At 42.4% G+C, this 20,675-nt stretch overlaps 1 protein-coding gene across 1 annotated transcript; it reads right to left on the bottom strand.

Annotated features, from left to right (window-relative positions):
- Window positions 1-5,390: 5,390 nt before the first annotated feature.
- On the bottom strand, window positions 5,391-20,445 carry TMEM233 (transmembrane protein 233). The gene is made up of 3 exons (XM_065692526.1): window positions 20,257-20,445; window positions 13,082-13,213; window positions 5,391-6,185 (listed from the first exon to the last, which is right to left on the bottom strand). The coding sequence occupies exons 1-3, from the start codon at window positions 20,443-20,445 to the stop codon at window positions 6,174-6,176; spliced, it is 333 nt and encodes a 110-aa protein (XP_065548598.1). The 3' UTR covers window positions 5,391-6,173.
- Between the last annotated feature and the right edge of the window lie 230 nt (window positions 20,446-20,675).

The following is a 20,675-nucleotide window of genomic DNA, read 5'->3' as shown; positions in this document are numbered from 1 at the left end:
GGTGATATTATGTTGGGTGAATACTGCAAAATCTTTCAAGTGCAAATTCAGGACCACAGATTGTTTTGTGTTCACAACACTGCCTGTGTTCACCACCCACATTGCCACTGAACAAATACTTACCTGAAGTAAACATTAAATTCAGACATCACAAAACCAAACAGGAAATTTTGGCGTTAGCAATGACACCAAAAATGTGAGAGCCCCAGGATTTATGGTTATCTGCTCAGGAAAAAGAAATCATGTGGTGAATCACAACAGTTTGAATTGCACGTGGCAGGCTTGAGGGTAAAAGGGTCAGGTGGAAAATGTAACTGAATAATTTTGAACAAGAAAGTCCCTTGAAAAGAAAGAGCACAGGCTACTTTCAGACTGTCCACAGCCCATAAACCAAGGTAAAAGTAATTGATTAAATGCTTTATCAGGTGTCATGAGTGTGCCACCTCATAGGGCAATGTGAAGTTTTAAAAGGAGATGCTTGTAGAAGAGCCACATGGTCTCTGTGTTATTTACCATGTCACTATCCACAAGCAAAGGTCAGCTCTTTTCTCCTTTACTCACATCTACCTTCCTTGATAAATACGAACTAGACCTGGCCTGACTATTAAAACTCCCACAGAACATCCTCTTCAGAAATTAATTTTAAGGCATTTTTGTTCTTGGCTCATAAGATCATGAGAATCGGCAGATGTCAGGGTTCTAACCACCATGACAGAGCACTTTTGCTGTTGTACAGGCTGGGAGTCAAGTGAAGCGACATCTTTACTACTGAGTTATTCTACCCCCTTGGAGATATCACTTACCGTCTTCATTTCCCAGATGGCTCTTTTTTAAAGACAGTAAGGTCAAAATCTCGAGTCAGGAGAGACCTATGTTAGGGCAATGTATGTCTTTGGTTAAGTGGGGTGAAGAATGGCTTTGCAAAACTTTCAAGCTCAAAATGTTCAAGCTAAATTCTTGCAAGGAAGGAACAGCACTCATCAGCCCCTTGTGATCTAGCCCAGAATCTCATTTTCTCTGTTTGGATTTTCTCCTGGAGTTGATTAAAATCAAAAGGCAGTTAAATCCCTATTGAATACTGGTTGAAGTATATGTACATGAGGCTGCCATGGCTCACCATTACCACACAGCCTGCTCTGGTTGTGGACTTTCCCCTTCTCTTACTCCAGAGTACATGTTGAAAAAAGAAACACAGTGGCCTGAAGTCTCAGACTTTGCAGTTTAAAGTTCTGATGGATCTGTTGTTATCTGGTAAAGTTCTTTTTCCTTGTCATGATGCAAGCTTATTTAGTCAGAGAGAAGTTATTGCAAGCGAAGTGGAAGCTGACTCAGATATGACAAAACTAGAAGAGCCGTCCTTAGTCAGGAACTGGTAGATCAAATTCAGGTATGCCATAAATCACATTATAAAGGACACAAAAGTGCTTCTTGTAGCTTCTGTGCTATGGAGAGTGAGCTAGGTGGTAGCAGCAGCAGAACTTACCCTAGAGATCAAGACAGGATAAACTTCAGTGCAGAAACCTCCCAGTTAATTTTTTACTATAATCTTTCTTGCTACCTTGGGCTTCCAAGTTTGTTCCTCCATTTTTACACTGTCTGAGTGATCTGTTTCCAAACCCCCTCCTTCTTTCAGGTCACTTCTGAATTTAGCCCATTTTGCCAGGCTGCCAGGGTATGATGCAGAGGAAGTTGGGCAGCCTCCTTAAAGGCTCACTCGCATTTCAGGGACACATGCCATTGCTGTGCATGCAGAACATGCCGTTGTGCTTGGGAAGTGGAAAATTGTGAGCACACATAAAAATCACTGGTAGACTACTGCATCCCTTCTCAACTCCTCTACTCCAACATAACACTGCACACCTTCAGAGACCTACTAAAGATGAGGTTGGAGATGGGAGGATAGTAAGAGGAAACCAACATTCAAGTAGTGTTTCAGCCTGAAGGTACTACCTGTGAAAGTCTGAAGGCTGAGTCTCAGAAGAGCTGTGGGTCAGGCAGCAGCTATGCAGAGTACTCTGCACAGGCCTTCTGATGTCTCTGACTTTGCCTTGAGGCATCTCCTTCAAAGTCCAGGTAGGATCCACATTTATTCAGCTTCCTCTTAGTTTACCTCATTATCAGGAGTGAAGTTTCGGTGACATGGACTCTTCCCTACACGAAATACATTCTATAAAGGCTTCTGAACAGCTGTCAGGTAAGCAGGATGTGGCTTCACACCTTGGCCCTGAATCAATCCAGCAACTTGCTTTGCACTGAAATGTGCCTTGGGGAATGCAGTCCTTCAGATAGAATCTTCTTGTGCATGTGTGCAGACACTGCACACAAAGCGAAAACTAACTCAGATGATGACCCACTCTCTGGTAGCAATCAGATACAACCTATCTCCAAGCAGAGGGGCAGAACACAGTTCAGACTATGAACACATATCTAAAGATACAGGTACAAAAGCAACAGCTTCTAGAGTCCTGAGCCACAGTGTTGGTGGATTATGGTTTCAATCACATAAATTGCAGAGCCAGTACTGATCCTGAAGTCACAAGCTGTAAACTCCTGCATGTGCCTGCTGGGGGGCACCCTAAGAATTTCATTTCATATTGCCCCTGGCTAGTTTTTTTCTGTGCAATCTGATGAAGCATACACCACATGTTGTTTAAGTGTCTGGCTGACCCCCTTCACATGGCAGCAAAGAAACTGCACTTATATTTAGAACCAATCTTCTAGGGTTACATATCAAGATACGTGCATGCTGGTGTTACGCAGAATGCAGCTGCCCTGGAAGATGTGGAAGATGCTAACATGATCCAGGAGCTGAGGCCAGCATTTTCAAGTTTCCATCTGTCTCTGCCTGTAATACATGCAGGAAGGAAAAGAGAGCTGGACTTCAGGCATTAGTTGGTGCCTTCAGCATGAAGGAAGACTGCATCAAAAAATGGAAGCCCAGAGCGGCTTTGTAGGAGAAAGACACTGTTCTGCTGCCCAGGACACAGATGTTGAGTTGAAATGTGTTTACTGCTTTTCCCCCTCTTATTTCATGAAATAACATAACATATGAAAGCTCATTTTTTTTTTTTTTTACTTTTTTCCCTTCACCAGAAAATGGTAAGTGCAATGCATAATAATAACGGACCAGGTCCAAATCTAGATGCATGATGATGAAGGACAAGTAATTTCCAGAGCCTGTCATAGATAATGAAATTTGCTCATATGCCCCTTAATTCTTCAGCCAGACAACTGCATTCTGCCTTCGACACCCACTGCTGTCACCAGGGGTCTTGCTGATTTGGGCAGTAAAATGCCATTTAGCTTTCCTGTGTTTGATACCTGACTTTGTATGGGTCTGTCACACCTACCCCAGAACCATTTGGTTGCACAAGGACCATATCCATTTCCAGCACAAGCTGTGTTTGATTGCATTTCTCAAACATGCTTTAAAATTTATGTAAACATAAATAAATGAGGAGAACATATACCAGTACATTAGTAAAGCAAAAATATTACCTATGACATAGAAGCACTAAAGGATGTTAGAGGAATTGCTGCATTTTCTCCTCTCTGTCACATTAAGTGGTTTAATACAAAGCCTTTATTTTTATACCAATCAATAGCAGTGCAAGGTAGCAACATTTATCTTCTGAAGCACTGAAGATACAATGGCTTAATCCTCAATTATATTGAGAGCAGGATTCAAAGATATTTATGAGCATCAAGATGCAAGTTAGATTTCCAGTATGGTTTTCAAAACCATCTGAACAGATAGGGATTTAAGTCCTTGTTAGGCACTTTCACAACATACTTCAAGTTGCCTAGCCCTATCCTCTAGTACCCAAATAACTTTGGAAATGTTTCTCCCCTTTCACCCAGCGAGCTGTGGTTTAGTTTACAGTACTGCAGTTTAATATTCTGCAGAAGGATTTTGTACATGCTTTGATTTCTGTCACATAAAAAACTATTACTACAGCAATGCAGTAGTGCTTACTTTGATGCCAGGAATTCAAGGTGGTGGAAATGTGACCTCTGTTACCTGCTAAGAGACCTCCTTTGACCCCTTTCCTCTCATGGCAGGAAAGACCCAAAGAGACCACGGAGGGACCATTTGGAAAAGCCTCAACGCTTTCTGGATGCTATTTTGAAAATGAAGCTAAGAGCCTATCTTGCTGATGTTTTGAGCATTAACTGATCTCTAGTAACTTCTGAATGTCCTATCTCCTCTACAGGCTGGTTGTATAGTATCACATAGGCCGGAAATCCTGCTTTTGCTCTGATTCACTTTATTTTGAAACTATCCAAGGTTAGGAAAAGGGAGGTTACTCTATGAAATAGAAGAGGCAACAAAACTTAGGAGAGACACTTCCCACATACCAGAATGGACATGAATTAAAAGTAATTTTATTCCACTTCTCAATTACAGTTCTATCATATCTGATAATAAGGCAAGCTACTAAAAGTCCCATAAGACATCTCAGACCATTGAAATAATATTCAAAAACCAAAAAGGAGTTCACAAAACAGCCAGTTCTTGGGATCATCAAAATCAGTGGCAAGATTCCCATGTGGATAAATCCAATCAGTGCAAATGCTGAAAAAATCAACTGATTTCACCAGTGTCTGGGAAGTTTTACACTGGAGTCATTAAGGACAGGCAATGCATCACTGACTTCAATGAAAAACAGAAAGGAAAGCAAAAAAGCACGTTAAAAGAATAATACCAAGGCACAGAAAATACATGCTACTTCCAGGCATATGCTGTAACAGATAAAGGTTTCTAGGAGATTATTTCTTTTTAAACAGGTAGCTGTACTCCTGCCAGGCATGATTCTTTTCTTACTTGCACCTGAAAAACTCCCATGCGTTTCTGGGTAGTCAGTCCAGAGTTATGTTAGTGCAAGAACAGGAGGTGTAAGCTGGTATAGCTTGCTTGAAGATGTAGCAACAATTAAAGCAAATGGAGCAACAACCACTGAAGATGTAGCCATATCTTAATGCTTACCAGAGCTTACTCCTTTTAACATGGTGTATTTGTGTGACAAAATGAATATATTCCTTGAAACAGTTTCCAGCAAATAAAAAACAGATGTCCCATGCTGAGTTTTCCTAAGGTATCAAGAAACTGCAGTAGTTCAGAGGCCATCAATTCTGTAACCTAAGGCTGTTCACTAAGTAATATCTTAGGATCACCAAGAATGTAAGGGTACAAAAGTCTGTCCATCTCTAACTGCACTGATATATAGACTATTCATAGCAAGATGAGAGGATGAACTAAAGAGAAAAGATACGAACAAAGCAGAACACAATGAAATAATGTGACTTGCCAAAGGAAGAATAACAAAGGGATGAAGAACATCTATTTAAACAGATCTTTCGTCAGATAAAAAAAAAAAATAGGAGCTTTTTACATAAGTGAAGTTTAAAGGTGAAAATATGACCAAGTGCAACTTTAATGCAGGACTTGAGCTAAGTCAAGGGAGTTCAACAATGAAAGACAACAAAACAAAACTGAATCATGAAATACAATACGGATGTTATGGAAGAAGAGTGTCTCTTAATAATCAAGTGATAGAATCGGTCCCAGGTGGTTAAAAATCCAAGGTAAAGACCTAAAAGCTGAGGATGACAGAAAAAAGCAGCCACTGAGTCAGAGTACACCCAGGCACTATAAAATCTCACAGCAGGATGAAAAAACACCCATGGCTATGCCTGTGGTACACTGAGACTATTTTAAAGTAATGAAAAAATCCTTAATGGCCTGATCCAAAACCCACTAAAGACAATAGGAATTCTTTTACCAGCGTCAGTGGGCTGTGCATCAGATCTTACGTTGTGCACTATAAACAGTCGAGATATGTTGGTTTTGTCTGGCTAGGGTCAGCCAGGGAACGTCATGGATCCGGCATACATTCCATGTAAATAAGAAAAGGGAGTTGTTAGGGCAAGATCTCATTGTACATTAGGGTAAAAGAGAAAATGCTGCTTTATACTGACATTTCTTATAAATAAATTATTGGAAAACCTGGTCACGTCATGCTGATTAACTAGCTGGACTATCAGTTCATCCACCAGCAACATGCCTCTGCAGACTTGTAGGGTCAAATCTAACAGTCTGGAATGGTTTCCTTCTCTTCTTTTTCCCCTCCTGAGATTTACATGATGATATCCTCCACGTGCATTCCCGGTCTTCATATAGCATACTGCAAGGACACAGAAATATATATTTTTAAAGGAGGAAAAGACAGAGAGTTTGCCATGTGAGTTTAAATTATTAATTCTACAGATCTAATGGATACATTATTCCACATTAGTGGCACTTGTTCTCCTAACAAACATCCCTGTAGATTAGTGGTTCAATACAGATTTGAATCAGAGCTAAGTTTCTAATGGCACTAGTCATCTGTCAGTCTGAGCTGCATTTTTAAACTGGGTTACCTGAATCGATGCAAGTTAGCATCTTTCATTGACAGGAAATGGGCTCTTATTTGACAAAGTTTCATGAGGTCACCAGCATCTCTGCTTCCTTGAAGTGGTACATAAGCCAGTCAGGCAAGAGCAATACTTTCAGCAGTAGACAACTCAGTAAGTACAACAACAATACATGACAGACATTTTAAAAGGACTTTTAAAAGGTTACCACCCCTCTTATGTATCTGCATTAAGAAAGATCTGAGAAGTTCCCTCAAATTCTTGTGTAGAGGTAGGTCTCAGACATTATCCATTGATGTACTGATCCCACTGGCTTGTCCCTGAATGCTGGGCTGTCTACTAAAGTCCAAGATATCTTCTCCACCAGGCAGCTGCCTTTTAGAGGCTCCTTACAGAGGAATGTAGGGCATGAGGCACTAAACAGTAAATATATCCTGCATACAGCATTAACTCCTTTGTTGGTTGTCTCTTGGATGCTCAGGATTTCTTGGAGGCTCAGGACTCCAATGGGCAGAATCTATTGTGGGGACATTTCCTCCATTCACAGATGAAAGGTGGTTTACCTCTGTGCCTCTACATGTATCTGCCCACTACTCAGCCTCTGAGCTGACAGAGCATGTTTGATAGACAAGTGGAGGACTTGAAGCTCTTAGGTTTTTACAAACCCAGTAACAAGAGGTAGGGTATCAAGGAGATGAACAGTTAGTGTCCTTACTGAGAGAAAAGCAGCAGTATGAGCACACTGGCTAGGTGGACACCAAAAATTAGTGTGGGTAAAAGACAATAGGAATTCCCAGACCTCAGACTTTGTGCTCTGTCAGTGACTGGTAGGCCAATCCCTGCTGCAAGAGGCAGGTAGTCTTCCTTGACTTTGGTTTTTTCCCTGTGGTAAGGTACAACCAACAAGATTGGCAATGTAAAGATCTGGAGGCTGGCTGCGCAATTTCTGTCATCTTACTCAGTCTACTCTGTGTCTGACAGACAGTCACTCAGTGAAATGGCTACAAAAGCTTTTGAGAACCTCAGGAAGGGAACGACAGATTGAAAATAACCTTGTATGCCTTTTCCCCTAAAGAATTATTTCTAAGAAAAATACATGTATACATGTCCTTGGTGCACAGTCTAAATGCTTACTCCTTTTCCTTCTACCACTAATCACCAATGTAGCATTACTGCACGTATGCTTGATGTAAGACCCTAGTGATGATGAAACAGTACAAGCTAGTGCTTCCCTCACAGCCTGGCTGTTTCTGTGCTCCTTCAAAACCATGCTGACAGGTGGTATTTCTGTGACTTCCTTGGGGTGAAGTTCTAGATCAAGTGAAGGGGTCAGAAGTTCACACTTCTCTACAAAAGCATTAAAATATCACAGTGGTTTGCATGAAATTCTGTAGTCACTGAACACAACTGCCCGTCTTACATAAGTTTTTACAGAAGTTAATTCTACCCTGCCTGGGGCACTGGGATTCAATATAAACAGTGAGCTTCTGATGTGAAGTTAAGAAGTCTAGCATGCTGGTCCATTGGCTGGAGTCTTGCAGTCCTCTCCTTCAGTACTTTGGCCACCCTTCCTTGTACCAAAGAGCCTCAGTCAGAGCTCTACAGAAAAGGCTTCTGTCTTTACTTACTTTACTGAGTAGTTCTCCACATTTTTACTTGACTCACTCCTACTTGCCTAGAGTGCAGAGAACCACAAGAGAGGTGTACAAAACCCATATAATACGTGTTGTGGCTCAGCTGGGAAGCAAAACTCAAGTAAGCTCTGGTTCTGCCCTGAGCAGCACTGCCAAGCATCACTCAGACACTAGAGATAGTCTAGAAGTATGTGCTGTAAGAAGCTGCATATTGTTTCAGACTAGCAATAGGTTATGCAGCAAACCCAGTCATGGAAGAGCAATGCATGATTCCTGTGGTAGCTTGAAGTAGAATATGACATGTTGAGAACCAATTAAGAAAACAGCTTGGGATACTTGGGGTGTCCTTCAATTAAGGTGGTTCCAACCCAGGATCATGTTTCTCTAACTCCTACCAGTGGGACTCAATGGAAACCAAAGACACCAAATGTCTTGTGTTATCAAAAAGCATAACAAGACAGACTTTGCAATATTTCCCCAAAATGAGGAGTCTGCTCTGAAAACACTGATTGTGAACTACTGGAGAGGCCTCATTCACTGACAAAATCATCAGCTTTTACTTATCAAAATACTTGGAAAGAGATAGGAAGGCTGACTCCAAAGTTACCCAAGTCAGTGGAAAGGCTACTAACAGGCTTCATGAAGGAGCATGGTACTGGGTCAGAGCTAACAGTCATCTTTGCAGCATCCTGTCTTTGACAGTGACAAATACCTAAAGGGACTATATCAGAAAAGGCTACATCTGGGCAGATATATCTCCCTTCCAGCTCTGGCAGTCTGAAGCTTAGAAACTTTCTGAGCCTGAGATTATATCTGCATCTTTGAATTGAAGCTTCTTCTTGTAACCTCATTTGCTGCTGTTGCGAGTAATTAGTATTCTTTACACCCACAGCAGCTAGAAGGAAGAAGTCCCACAGCTGCACTCTATGTCACATGGAAAGTACCTACTTCTCATTTAAAGCTGCTTTTCCCTGGTGCCCCTTCATTGCACCCATAACAGACAACAAATAATCACTATTTCACTTCCTTTAACTACAGATTCCTATGTCTTTCCCAAGCTGAAGAGATTGTGTCTGCCTGAATAGAAACTTTTTTCATACCTTGCAGCCCCCCCTTTTTTTTTGGTGTCTGTCTTCTTAAGCCAAGGACATCAGACTAAGGCCACATGCAGGCTGTGGCACACAGCTCTGCACTGTTGCAGTTCCTAGGGATGTCTCCTTATGGAGGACATATGTCCCTTTTCTCACTGCAGTTCTTGAGGGACAACATGTCTATGGGCACATACTCAGGGCTAGACTCAGTGGTGATCCAAATAGTGGTTCAAGTTACATCTCAGCAAGCAGTGGAAGTGTAATTCAGCATTCAGAACTGGCAAATTAGGAGTGCAGGAGAAGCTGACAGGAAAGGGTGAAAGTTACAGAACAGATTATGAATAAATTTGGCCTGGTGTGGAATGAGGGACAGCTTTGATTCAGCACATATCACAGCTTAGCACTCAGTGATTCCTCACCATAACAAGGAACAAAACAGTTTACACTGATCAAGACAGACAAGTTTTATTGCTGGGCTGTTAACTCCGGTGATGCAAGAGACAGCTCCCCCTTGTATACATGCAGGGTCATGGCTGCAGAAGGTAAATGGTTACCAAGTGTTTGGTGGGCCTTGTTCCAGTCTATATATATATGTGTGTATCACTGTACATCTTAATATATGTTTGATAAAGATAACATGCCAAAGGCAAATGAGACTCTCCAAAGCAGATGTAGAAGCCCTAAGTAAATCTCCAAAATGAAAAGTCAAGGCTGTTTTTCCATGAAGATGTACATGTCACCTGCTGTTACTCCTGTGCTACCATTGCTCTGCAACTAAATACACCAAAGAAGCCATGCAAAGAAGCTTGGAGCTCAGAGGGAGGAATTTTCTGAGAACTGAAGGGGTCTTCCTCTAATGTCACTGTTTGTTCAAAGCAGGAATTTCTTGCACTTCCTCTCTCTGCAGCTTCTACCATTTATTTCCACAACACCCCTGACTAGATGTTTTTCTCCTAGCTGAGGCATGTGATGTACCATGGGACCCCTCCTCAGCTCTGCTTAAAGCACAAGACTTAACCCCTTTCCCAAGCAAGATGAAACACATAGTAGGTTTGGGTACTGGAAAGCCAGAAGAGATGTGGGAACAGGTAACTTCAGTTGGAATATTTAATAGGCATATAGGTTTTGATACTCAGGCTACTGAAATCCAGCAAGTTAGGCACTGACCTCATTGAACTGGTCTTCTAGAAATACCATTCATAGAGAGGAAATTACTGTCCAGTGAATGCTGAAGGAATCTGCATCTAGAGGAGAAGTATTTGAGTGCTCATTCACAGAGCTTTCAATGAGAGATGTTCAAGAGTGGCAAAGAGGGTTTTGAGCCATTAAGTTGTGAGTTTGTGCAGAAGTAGACCTAGAAACTGTTGCAGACAGCAAGGGACTGCTTGAGACTGTGCAGCAGTGGTGGTGCTAGGCCACAGGGCACCTTGCCCAAAACTGCTACAGCAACTGTCTGGCATATCAGATGCCTTGACCCAGATGGAGTTTTGGAAGGAGGATGAAGCTGTCCACACTGCAGATGCAGAGAATGACTGCTGCCTGTCTTTGGGGCTGGGACACTGGTGGCCTCTCTGGTGAGAGTTGCGCTCTGAATGAAGCATTGAGTACCCAGAGAAAAGGGCTTCAGGAAGACGTGAGCAGACTGCAGGAATCAGGGTGTACAAACAAAAGACCAACAAGGCCCACACAGAGACTCTGCAGAGGAGAGTGTCTGAGCTCCACAAAGCAAGGATGAACAACTAAAGACTACACTTGAACTAGGGCTGAATGGAGACTACCAGGATGGGGAAGGCCTCAAGTTTGTGACTTTAGCAGAAGAAGGTTCCTTCTTGTCCTACAGATCCTCCAGGACAAAGTGTAGCCAGCCCCCTGGGTGAAGGTGAAGAGTTGTTTTGAAGGAGACTTCAGAGCCAGCTGACCCTAAACCAGCTTTATGTACCAAGAGGAAAAGTTGAGTAACAACTGGTAGAGGTTCACTCCTGCCAACCTGACTTGGATGTCTCAGTTTTGTTGCATTCCAGAAGTTCAGACATGGGACATAGCAGAAGAACTCCTGAGGTCCATCCAGCCCTCAAACTCATTACACATTGAATGTTTGATACTGTCAGCAGGGCCATAAGTAAATCAGAATGAGCTAGTTAAGTTTATCAAAGCGTTTATGAATACTCAAGTAGCATCCCCTATGAGAAGCTCTAGCAGTCATGGGAGAAGATAAAGTACCAGCACAGATTAGAAACAGGATGGTGGGATGGTAAACAACAAACTCTAGGGAGAGATACATCAGAACATGGAATACAAGGGGGTACTCCCAGTGGTAATTTGCAGTGAGAGTTGTTACCCTTTGAAGAGCAAAAGGAGCCATAAGGAATGTCAGCAAGAGCAACTGGGTAACACGGTAGCTGATGAATTTCATGTGGATAAAATACACAATAATGAACCCTGGAAATGTCAAGCTTTCCATAGATACTGCTGAAGTCTAAACTAACCTTCAGAAAACATAATCATGTGTAGGTCATAGAAACCAAGACTACTTTTAAAAAAATCCTCAAAAGACAAAAGAAAAAAAACAAAGTCATCTTACAGTGATTTACTGCTGCTTACTTTCTTGGGGGTAGGAGAGAGAAGTGCTTACAAATGCTAGCTAGATATAAAGTGCTAACTACCACTAGTATCTGGGAGTGGGCACAAAGAAGCATGCACAAGTTCAGCACACAGGGTTCTACTGTAGCAGAAGTGAAATGTTGACTACAACTAAATGTATGTACTGTGCCCTGGTTAATGTTTGTATGCTTGAAGCCAGTGCTGTCTGACAGTTACTGAGCTGCTATCCTTGTCTGAGGAATGATGAGTAAGGTAGCAGAAGAGACCAGAGGAATTTACTGCTGCTGTCAGTTACAAAACTTGGCACACTCCGCCTGAAGTGGCTTGGTTTTAGATATGTGAGGGCTGAGCAAACTGAACACAAGCTGAACCAAAGAAAGATTCATGCTTGCAAAATGCATGGGAGATGAATGAACATACAGTAAGCTTCTGATCCTGCAGCACTGATATCCTACAGAAATGGATCCCATCTCCACTAGCTTTCCTGTCGTTCAATATGGCATTCTTCTAACCAGCCACTCCTTTCCACTCTCTGGAGATGTTTGCATTTCAGTGGTGGATGAGGTGATCTCTGTTTATAGTTTATACATAAGCTTGTACAGTGCACTGAAAGGCTCTCCAACCCAAACATCCAGTAATAAATGGATTTAAATTAATGTGAAATTCACATTACTATGGAGAAAATAACATACTGTTGCATAATCTTGCTTATTTTATCAATACCCCCAATTACTTTTGTCCTCTTTTCCAAACAAGCTTATAATCCATCTGGGTCACCACTGTGCATAGACATTCCTTTGTTCACTGTTTTTCCAGGTGTAGGAAGGCAAATCACAATCGTACAGCACTGAGAGTGAACAACCCTACCCCATAGCAAACCAAGTAAAAATGACATTTGTGGACACTTTTGGTATAGCTAGGGTCATCTTAGCATCAAACCGTAAAATAGTAATTGGCTGCCACCTTCTCCTTGCAAAGGGAAAAAGATATGTTGGACAGACTATGAGACTGAAAATTAGCACCTGAAGACTCTAGTGCCTGAAATCTAAGGGTCTTTATGCACTTGGTCTTGCAGATGATGAAACTGAGGGACAGAAGTAAACAAAAAGCAAGTTGCCTAAACTGGAAACATGAACGGGAGCTGCAGGAGTTTCTAGAAAAGCACTGCTGCTAAGACAGAGTCACTTTCATTTAACCACAGACAACAGAATTTTCTAAATTGCCAAATAAGTAAAAATCACGTTTTAACATTAGTGGATAGTTCTGATAATCTTTAGTTTTTTATTCTGAGGCCTGTGCACAGAGAAGTGTTTGCATTGGAACTAGCAGCACTGTGCTTACCGTTGTAAAATGAACTATGCAGTAGACTCCGATGACAATGCCGATGATGATAGATGCAACAGCAACCCAGAGGGCATTGCGACCCAGTCTTTTTGAGCCTTCGATATCTCCTTGATTATAACTGTTTAAAGCCTGCAAAAGAGAAACAGAGTTTGTGACTTTTTTAAACAGAAATCTGTACACAAACCAACATGACTGCTTTGTACTAACATGAAGTTCTCTGTACACTGGTCCTGTAGGAAGAACTTCAGACAATGGCAAAGAACTTCAGACAATGGTGATTTGCTTTGTAACATCCACTGCCACCAGCTGGACGGAAGCAGGGAATCCACTTTTCAGTTCTGCTCATTTCATCATTCTTATTTTCAGTGGTGAGGCTATAGTCATATGATGAGTTTCCTTGTACACAACAGCATAAAAGCTCTTAGATCAACTCTAATCCGCCTACTTGAATAAATCAGTTTTGTTTATCTCTGGAAGTATTTTTATAGCATATGTGAACTGTTAGATGGCCGCTTCACCAGCAGTCAAACAAACTCTTACACTTTATAGGCCCATAAGCATGAAAGGGAGCATAATTAGGCTGTATTTTTATAGAAAGCCTCAGCAAAACTCTTTTTTTTAAAAAAAGGCTTACTAAATTCCTATTTTTCCAATGGAAACTCTTCAGAAAGTATGGAGAATTAGTAAGTAGTTTATTGGTGGTGAATAAAACCCAGCCCAAAACAAACCAAAGAAATACAGATCATCTGAACAAAAGATCCAAGTGCCATCCTCTCGGGCTAGAAACTCTGTCCCTTTGAAGCTTTTGAACGCACTGATAATTATCATCCTCTACATCCTGAGGTATTGCACCAGACATATAGATATTATCTCAACAGACTCAACTTTACCCACCCATGAATTAGCAGATATTCATTACATTAGATATACATTACATAGACCATACAAATATTCATTACATGCACAGATTGCAAGTCTTTTGTGAGATGGGCTGTAAGCTTTTCTGAATTCATTTTTGGTTTAACCAGACCATATATTGGAAGACTCAGTGAAAGACACTGAAGTATTCTCCTACACGAGTCTAATGCAGTTTGTAGTAACTTTATACCAAGAATAAGATATTACCAAAGAATTTTTTTAAATAGTATTATTATTAAGAATTATTTTGTAAGATCAGGAGAGTTTGGGCTCTTAAACTGTGACATTGAGTGGAAATTTCTTAATCAGATTGCACTACTGAACTCTTTCAGCAGACTTCCTCAGGGAATCAGGTTAGTCATAACCTGATTCCCTGAGGATGTTCTTCAGTTCTTTATCATACTGTTCTTTAGTATCTCTGCAGTATTGCAGGAAGTATCCCAGAAACTGGGAATACAGGAGGAGAAATATGGAGACCTGATCAAATTAACTCTTCTGTGCACTAAATAATTCAGATTGCCTTTCGAAAACAACTGGATGAGGTATTGCCAAGTGCTGTCATGGAAGTGCTTTAGTTACTAATCACTCTGTGTGGCAAAGACAGAGCAGCAGCTACTTCAACAGAATGAAGATCCAAGACTGTGGAGAGCAGGAAAGGAATGAACTTCAGAGGACACCAAGCTTTGCTGCAGAGCCTTTCTTCCCAAGCAGAAAAATAATTAGGGACATTATCTCTGTGTGTTCTCTCAATTAGTGAGCACACACAAGTTAATGGGCTAGATGCATCCTTGGTGTTAGCACTGCAGTAAGATCACTCTGCCAAGACAGTCCCAAAGCAATGAAGTCTATATTCCTGCAATTGCATCTCATGGATAAGTGCAGGTACTTATTCTCTGGTGTCTAAGAAAGACTGAGCTGCTGATGCACTCTGGCCCTTAAAGAGAGCACTGATACATTTCTTCTGTTCCTGGAAGCTTGCATGCCTAAACATTTCTCTATTTTATTTCCCTACAGAATATTGCTAATACCTCTGCTCTGCTGTCAGATTTTGTTGAGGTTGGCTACCGGACTTAAACGATACAGTGGGGAAAGAGGGAGGAGATGGAAATGACAGATGGACAGAAATACCTAGTCAAATAGGATGATGTCACCTCTGATTCTTCACCAATGCAGGCTCCTGTTACAAAGCGTTGCTGGCATAGTTCCTCTCACCTAAGGTACTCCACTGTTCTCAACACTCCTATCTGCAGGAGAAGAGCTTGCTTAGGTTTTTCACAAAATACATTTGGGAAGATCAACAAAAGGAGGATCAGGAGAAACATTGCTTGGCTTTGAGCAGGCTGACTTCTGCCTCTGTCAGCAGCTATGAATGCAACTGTGGCTACAGGGAGCTAGATGGAGAAGCATCACTGACAGCCCAGCCCTGTACTTTGTTCTCCCCACCCATCATTCACTTTGGGTGACATCTAGAGAATAGTCCTGCAAACACTCTAAACTCAGTTCTCCATATATACAACCTCAAGACTGTCAGAGTTGTAAGTGAGACACAGCAGCACCAGCTTGCAGTTCTGTGCAATTTTACTAACGTATTTAGGAAGCCTGGAGAATGTCCATGTGATTTCTGCAGGTACTACATAAATAATTCACCCTGTGCACTTTAATAAATAATGTCATTTTAATACAAATCCATGATGGAGAGGAGAAAAATGGCATTAATGATGAAGAGGAGGATTTGGGAGAGACAGGAAGGAGACAAAAGTTTCTTTATTAAGAGGTTAAATTAAATAGCATAACTTAGAGAGCGATCAAGAGGAAAAGAGATTTGGGGAGTGGTTGGGGTCTGATGCAAAGCTCTTTGAAATTCATTTACTTCTGTCAGCTTCAGAGGGCCTTTGAATCAAGCATCCAGTTTTCAGTGTTAGACACAGACAACATTAACAGTTAAAGCCTTAAATACTACATCTGTTTATTTCAAAGGGCTAGGCAATATATACAGGATACAGCATCTGTGTGAGACATTTGGTCTGTCCAACTTTTCAAACCAATTTCAGCCATTTTCAGCCTAATACCATATGATTTCTCAGGTTTCTGCTACCTCACTTACTATGAAGTCATAAGCTAAATTAAAGCCACAGTTCTGCAGCTGCTTATTTACTTGAGTAACCTCAGTGACTTCACCAGGTTCACACACATCTATTTATAAAAGATATTCACAGTTCAACAATGAAGCAGCTTCACCTCATATGAACACAAATTCACTGAATTAGTTACAAACTATTAGTCTCTTTTAATGTGCATTTTCTGATCCACATTCTCAGAGTGCTGTAATTCAGAATACTCAGTTACTTCAGAAATGCTCCTCTACATCTCTCACAAACCAGGGCAGAGCAGACTGATGTTCACTGATCAACATTCTCCTGGCTTTCTACGAGCCAGACTGTAACAAACCTTATCTGGCTGTGCCTGGAAATGAGACATTCTCTATAGCTCAGACCAGAGGAAGAATGAGACATGCTGGCTCAGTGTGATTCCTCACTGTAAGAGCAACTTACAGAGAAAGAGAAAGAAAAGGGGGACTCAGGGAGCAATTCAGAACCAGGCTTGGTCTCTGCTTTTTGGCAAGCAGGCAGGTGACGAGCAGGACACAATGAAAGGGGAACTTGCTCTGCAGGCTGTATAGTGGCATGCAAACAGTGCTGGATTTCTGTGTCTGTTGTTTGCAAAGGAAAAGCTTACCAGTTTGCAGAGGCAAGGGCCATGCAAAAATGCTTAAGAAAAGCAGCTGAGCCTTGCTGTTTAATACTCCTGAAGTAGGTACAGTCCCATATGGTGTCAGGTGTCCAGGGATCTATGAGTTACTTAAGAAAAGCTGTATAAATATTAAACTTTCCAAATAAACTTTCTACCTAAAGAGAAGTACAGCTGTACAGGGACACTGTGGTCACTGTGCTAGTCACTGACCTAACCAAAGCCCACACCCTGTACAAGGCTCTTTAGGATCCCAGTTCAAAGAGGTGAACGACCCCCTCAGAAATTAAGTTCCATGATTTCTACCACCCTCTTGTTTGTTGTCTTTGCTTAGGGAAACTAATCTACAGACAAGGCATGTGAATCCAAGGGTAACAAATGCAAAGAGCTTGTTCGTATCAGAGGCAGATGAGCCAAGTTTGTCACAGCTTGGCCACATACATTGTTCGAAACATGCAAATAATTAGAAATGTGTCAATATAACATGGGAGTGAAGAACAGTCAGGGAGAAATAGCTTTTGAGAGACTATTATGAAGTTGTTACAAATATAAGGCTCTATAAAATTAGATGATGTCCAACATACACTTATTTGAATCAGAGGCAACTGAAGATGGCATACTGAGAAAGGCCAAAGTTAGTTCAACTATCAGTCCTTAGTGCTGGCATTAGAAATATCAGATTCATTTTTCAGAGTTGTGCCATAGCCTCCCTCTGATTCCATGAGCTGGACACAAACCAACTCAGCTGAGCCAGGTTTCAGATACATCTGGCAGTTCAGTGCCAGCAAAGTGCTTTCTGGGTTCACAACAGGGGGAAAAGATATCACTGCAGATAAGAAGCCACACCATGGGAGTCTCTCTGTCAAGAGCCTCCTGACTGTGGTACCTGCCCCATACTCCTGCCTGATGCCTGTGGTCTTACCTATGCTAAAAAGAATAGGGAAGGTCTGAGTAAGGCACCTCTGGGACTGAGTGAGCCAAATAATTGTACAGCAGGATTACATAGCAGCTGGAAGCAATAGGAAACAGAAGAACTGATGGCATCTGGCTGGAGCTGCAGGGGAGTACTAAGTGCTCCTGCAGGCAGGAGTCCTGGCCAGGACCCTGGGGAAAACAGATGTCCATCTGCTAAAAACACCAAGCAATCCTCACACTTGAAAGTGACCATCAAGAAGGGGGCTGCTCTGGTAATGCCAATGTATCAATGCCCTGATGCCACTGAATGTCCATTCTAGCAGTTCTTCTCTTGCCCCATCACAGAAAATAGATTTCCTTCACAAAAGTGGTAAAGAACAAGAAAGGCTGTTATCACAATAGGGAGCACTTGGGAGAGGTTGATGCTAAAAATATATTCAAGAAGGTAAGGTCTGAAATGATAAGGTTTTTGTGTGTGTTTGTTAAGGTGAGAAAGATGTGAGGAAACCAGGGCTAGAGTGGTAAAAGTAGCAGCAGAAGAGACTGAAGACAAATCTGTCATTTAATTTGAGGGGTGTTAGAGCCCAGACTCTACTTTTAGAGTGAACATTGTCTGAATTGAGAGCACTTAAGGAGGACACGACACAGGCAAACAGGGTGTTGAACCATAACCCTCTTTCTAGGGGCTCATAGAACTTCTCCTTCTAGACCCATTCTAGGAAGTAGAAATTCATAAACTCCACTTTTCTTTCTTTCTTCTGACACAAGATCCCAAGCAAGCTCTGCAGATTATAAAGGTATCTTCTGCAATAAAAGCAAATAACTGGCTTCTGTACCTCAGTGTTAAACCTTAACAACCCTAGGAAGCAAGCTGAGAAAGAGAGGAAGGATGTAGATCCCAGCAGATGTGGAAATAAATCCAGCTTAGGTTAAAGTGCAGAACCTGGAGTGGAGGTTAAAGGAGCAGGTACAGGCTGCAGCTCTAAAAGGCAGGGGCATGGGGCTGTGGAAAAGAAGTTGGACATGTTATTTGCAAGGAAAAGGAGAGGTTTTAGGTAGGAATATGCTGAAACAAAGGATTCAGGTACAGTGGAGGTTATGGGTTTGGTTTTTGTTTTCCCTCTTTCAGGGAGTGGGCAGCTGAGACCTGCACAGACTGTTTAGCATTCAGGAAGTGCTCTTCCCACCCTGGTTTCTACATATCCCCCAGTGACAGTTAACTTAAGCCTGACTCCAAAAGCCTGCATGAACTTCAACTGGGGTGTGGGTGGAGATTTCTCCATATGGGGTGCAAAAATCTTTAGAGGCCAAATTGTGTCCTTGACAGTTAACTTTGTGCAGCCCCAGTGCTTTGGTGAAAGCACCGTCACAGTGAACAGATGCTCACAGCCCCAGATCATCAGCTCTCATTACTTTATATAGTGTCCACAGATAAAGGATGCTGCATGCCAGCAGAACCCAATCTTCCCAAATCAAGGAAAAGAGCATATTCTAAAGTTAACAACAAAGAAAATAAACACAGAGGGGGAAAAAAGTCAACTAATACTTATCTGGTCAAAATAGGTTGTGAAAGTGGAATCATTCCTTTAAGTGATTGTCAGGCTTAAGCAATGTGATTTGTGACCAATCTTACTAGTTGTAGGAAAGTGTGCTTTAGTACATTTTAGACACTGGGAATTGTTCTTATACTTAATTGCAAAAAGAAAGAATATTTTTACTTACCTTTTCAGCCTGACTGTCAGAGAAAAGGATGAAAATACACAACATGTTTTAAACCCTTTTCAGCTCCTAAACAACAGAAATACATTGCAGTATTACTGAGAACACTGATCATGTATACTATTTGGAAAATCTCGATCTGACTCTGCAACTTCTGATTCAGAGAGGAAGATTCTGTTCTAACAATCTTCCTGAAGTTAATGGGATTGCTGGATTATTAAGGACTATGCAAATCATTATGGGTTGTAGGAGTAAGGCTGTTCTCTCAGTGTGCTAAACACTCAATTTTATAAAAGGTTTTGCCACCAACCTACAATTGTAACTGTTGTGTGTTTTATTCTAGCAAAGAGTTTGGATGAAGCTAAAGAAAGTGTTTACTGGAAAAAAGGCACTTATATCATAGTTGATTAGCTGAAACAGAAACTACATCTGTTCCTTTGCAAATCGGATTTCTGTTGCCCAGTTGCTCCTTTTACACGTAGATCTCTGTCCAATTTTGTGTGCAAGTTAGTAGATGTAACAAATCCCACTGACTGGCATAAACCTCCCTCCCTTACATAGCCTGATATTGAAAACTTGATTTGAACAGCCTTTTACTCCTCAGTCATCTGCTGCTAGGATAGCTACATGGGCACCCTGACCGTGCCTGCTGATGCTTTCAGCCTCGCTGCCTCACCTACCTTTGTCAACAGGGTCAGGGACAAGCGGTTGAAAGACGGCTGGGTGCCCGTTAGCCTGACGGCTCCTCCAGCCCCGCTTTGCTCCCGTAGGTCCTGGCCGGGAGCGCGGCGCCCGGGGAGCCGGCGGTCGCCCCGCCGAACACCCAGCCCCAAGCGGAAAGTGGCTCGGGCACTCAGCGGGAGGCTACTTACCATGACGGCGAAGACGAAGCCGACGATGTTGATGGGATAGGCGGGACAGAAGCAGGAGAGGATGCTGAGGACCAGGTAGCTCTTGGGCCGCGGCTGCGGCGGCTCGTCGGGCAGCTCATCCTCGATGTTGGTCTCGGGGCTGTTCTCCAGAGCCCTCTTGATGTCGGCGCCGGGGGGGAGCGCGGACATGGGGCTGCGGTGCGGCGCGGCGGGCGGCCGGGAAAGCCCAGCGCCGCGCACCGGGCAGGCGGGACCCGCGGCGCTGAGCCAAGGAGCCGCGCCCGGCAGCGCCGCAGGGCGGGGGGGGAGGACGGGGACACGGCCCCTCTTAGGCGGAACCTTCGAACCGGGGAGCAAATTCACAGGAGCTATCGGGGGAAAAACCGAACAGAAGCCGTCGAGGGTTTGCAGCACCGTCC

This window comes from Lathamus discolor, chromosome 12 (genome assembly GCF_037157495.1).
Source record: "Lathamus discolor isolate bLatDis1 chromosome 12, bLatDis1.hap1, whole genome shotgun sequence".
Taxonomy (NCBI): domain Eukaryota; kingdom Metazoa; phylum Chordata; class Aves; order Psittaciformes; family Psittacidae; genus Lathamus; species Lathamus discolor.
Note: the sequence above shows the minus strand (reverse complement) of the source record. Positions and strands in the feature narration are given on the sequence as shown.

Coding starts and splice junctions, on each gene's coding strand:
- TMEM233 (XM_065692526.1), bottom strand. CDS start 20,445: ATGTCCGCGCTCCCCCCCGGCGCCGACATCAAGAGGGCTCTGGAGAAC. Junction 13,214..20,256: donor GCTTCGTCTTCGCCGTCATG/GTAAGTAGCCTC, acceptor TCTCTTTTGCAG/GCTTTAAACAGTTATAATCA.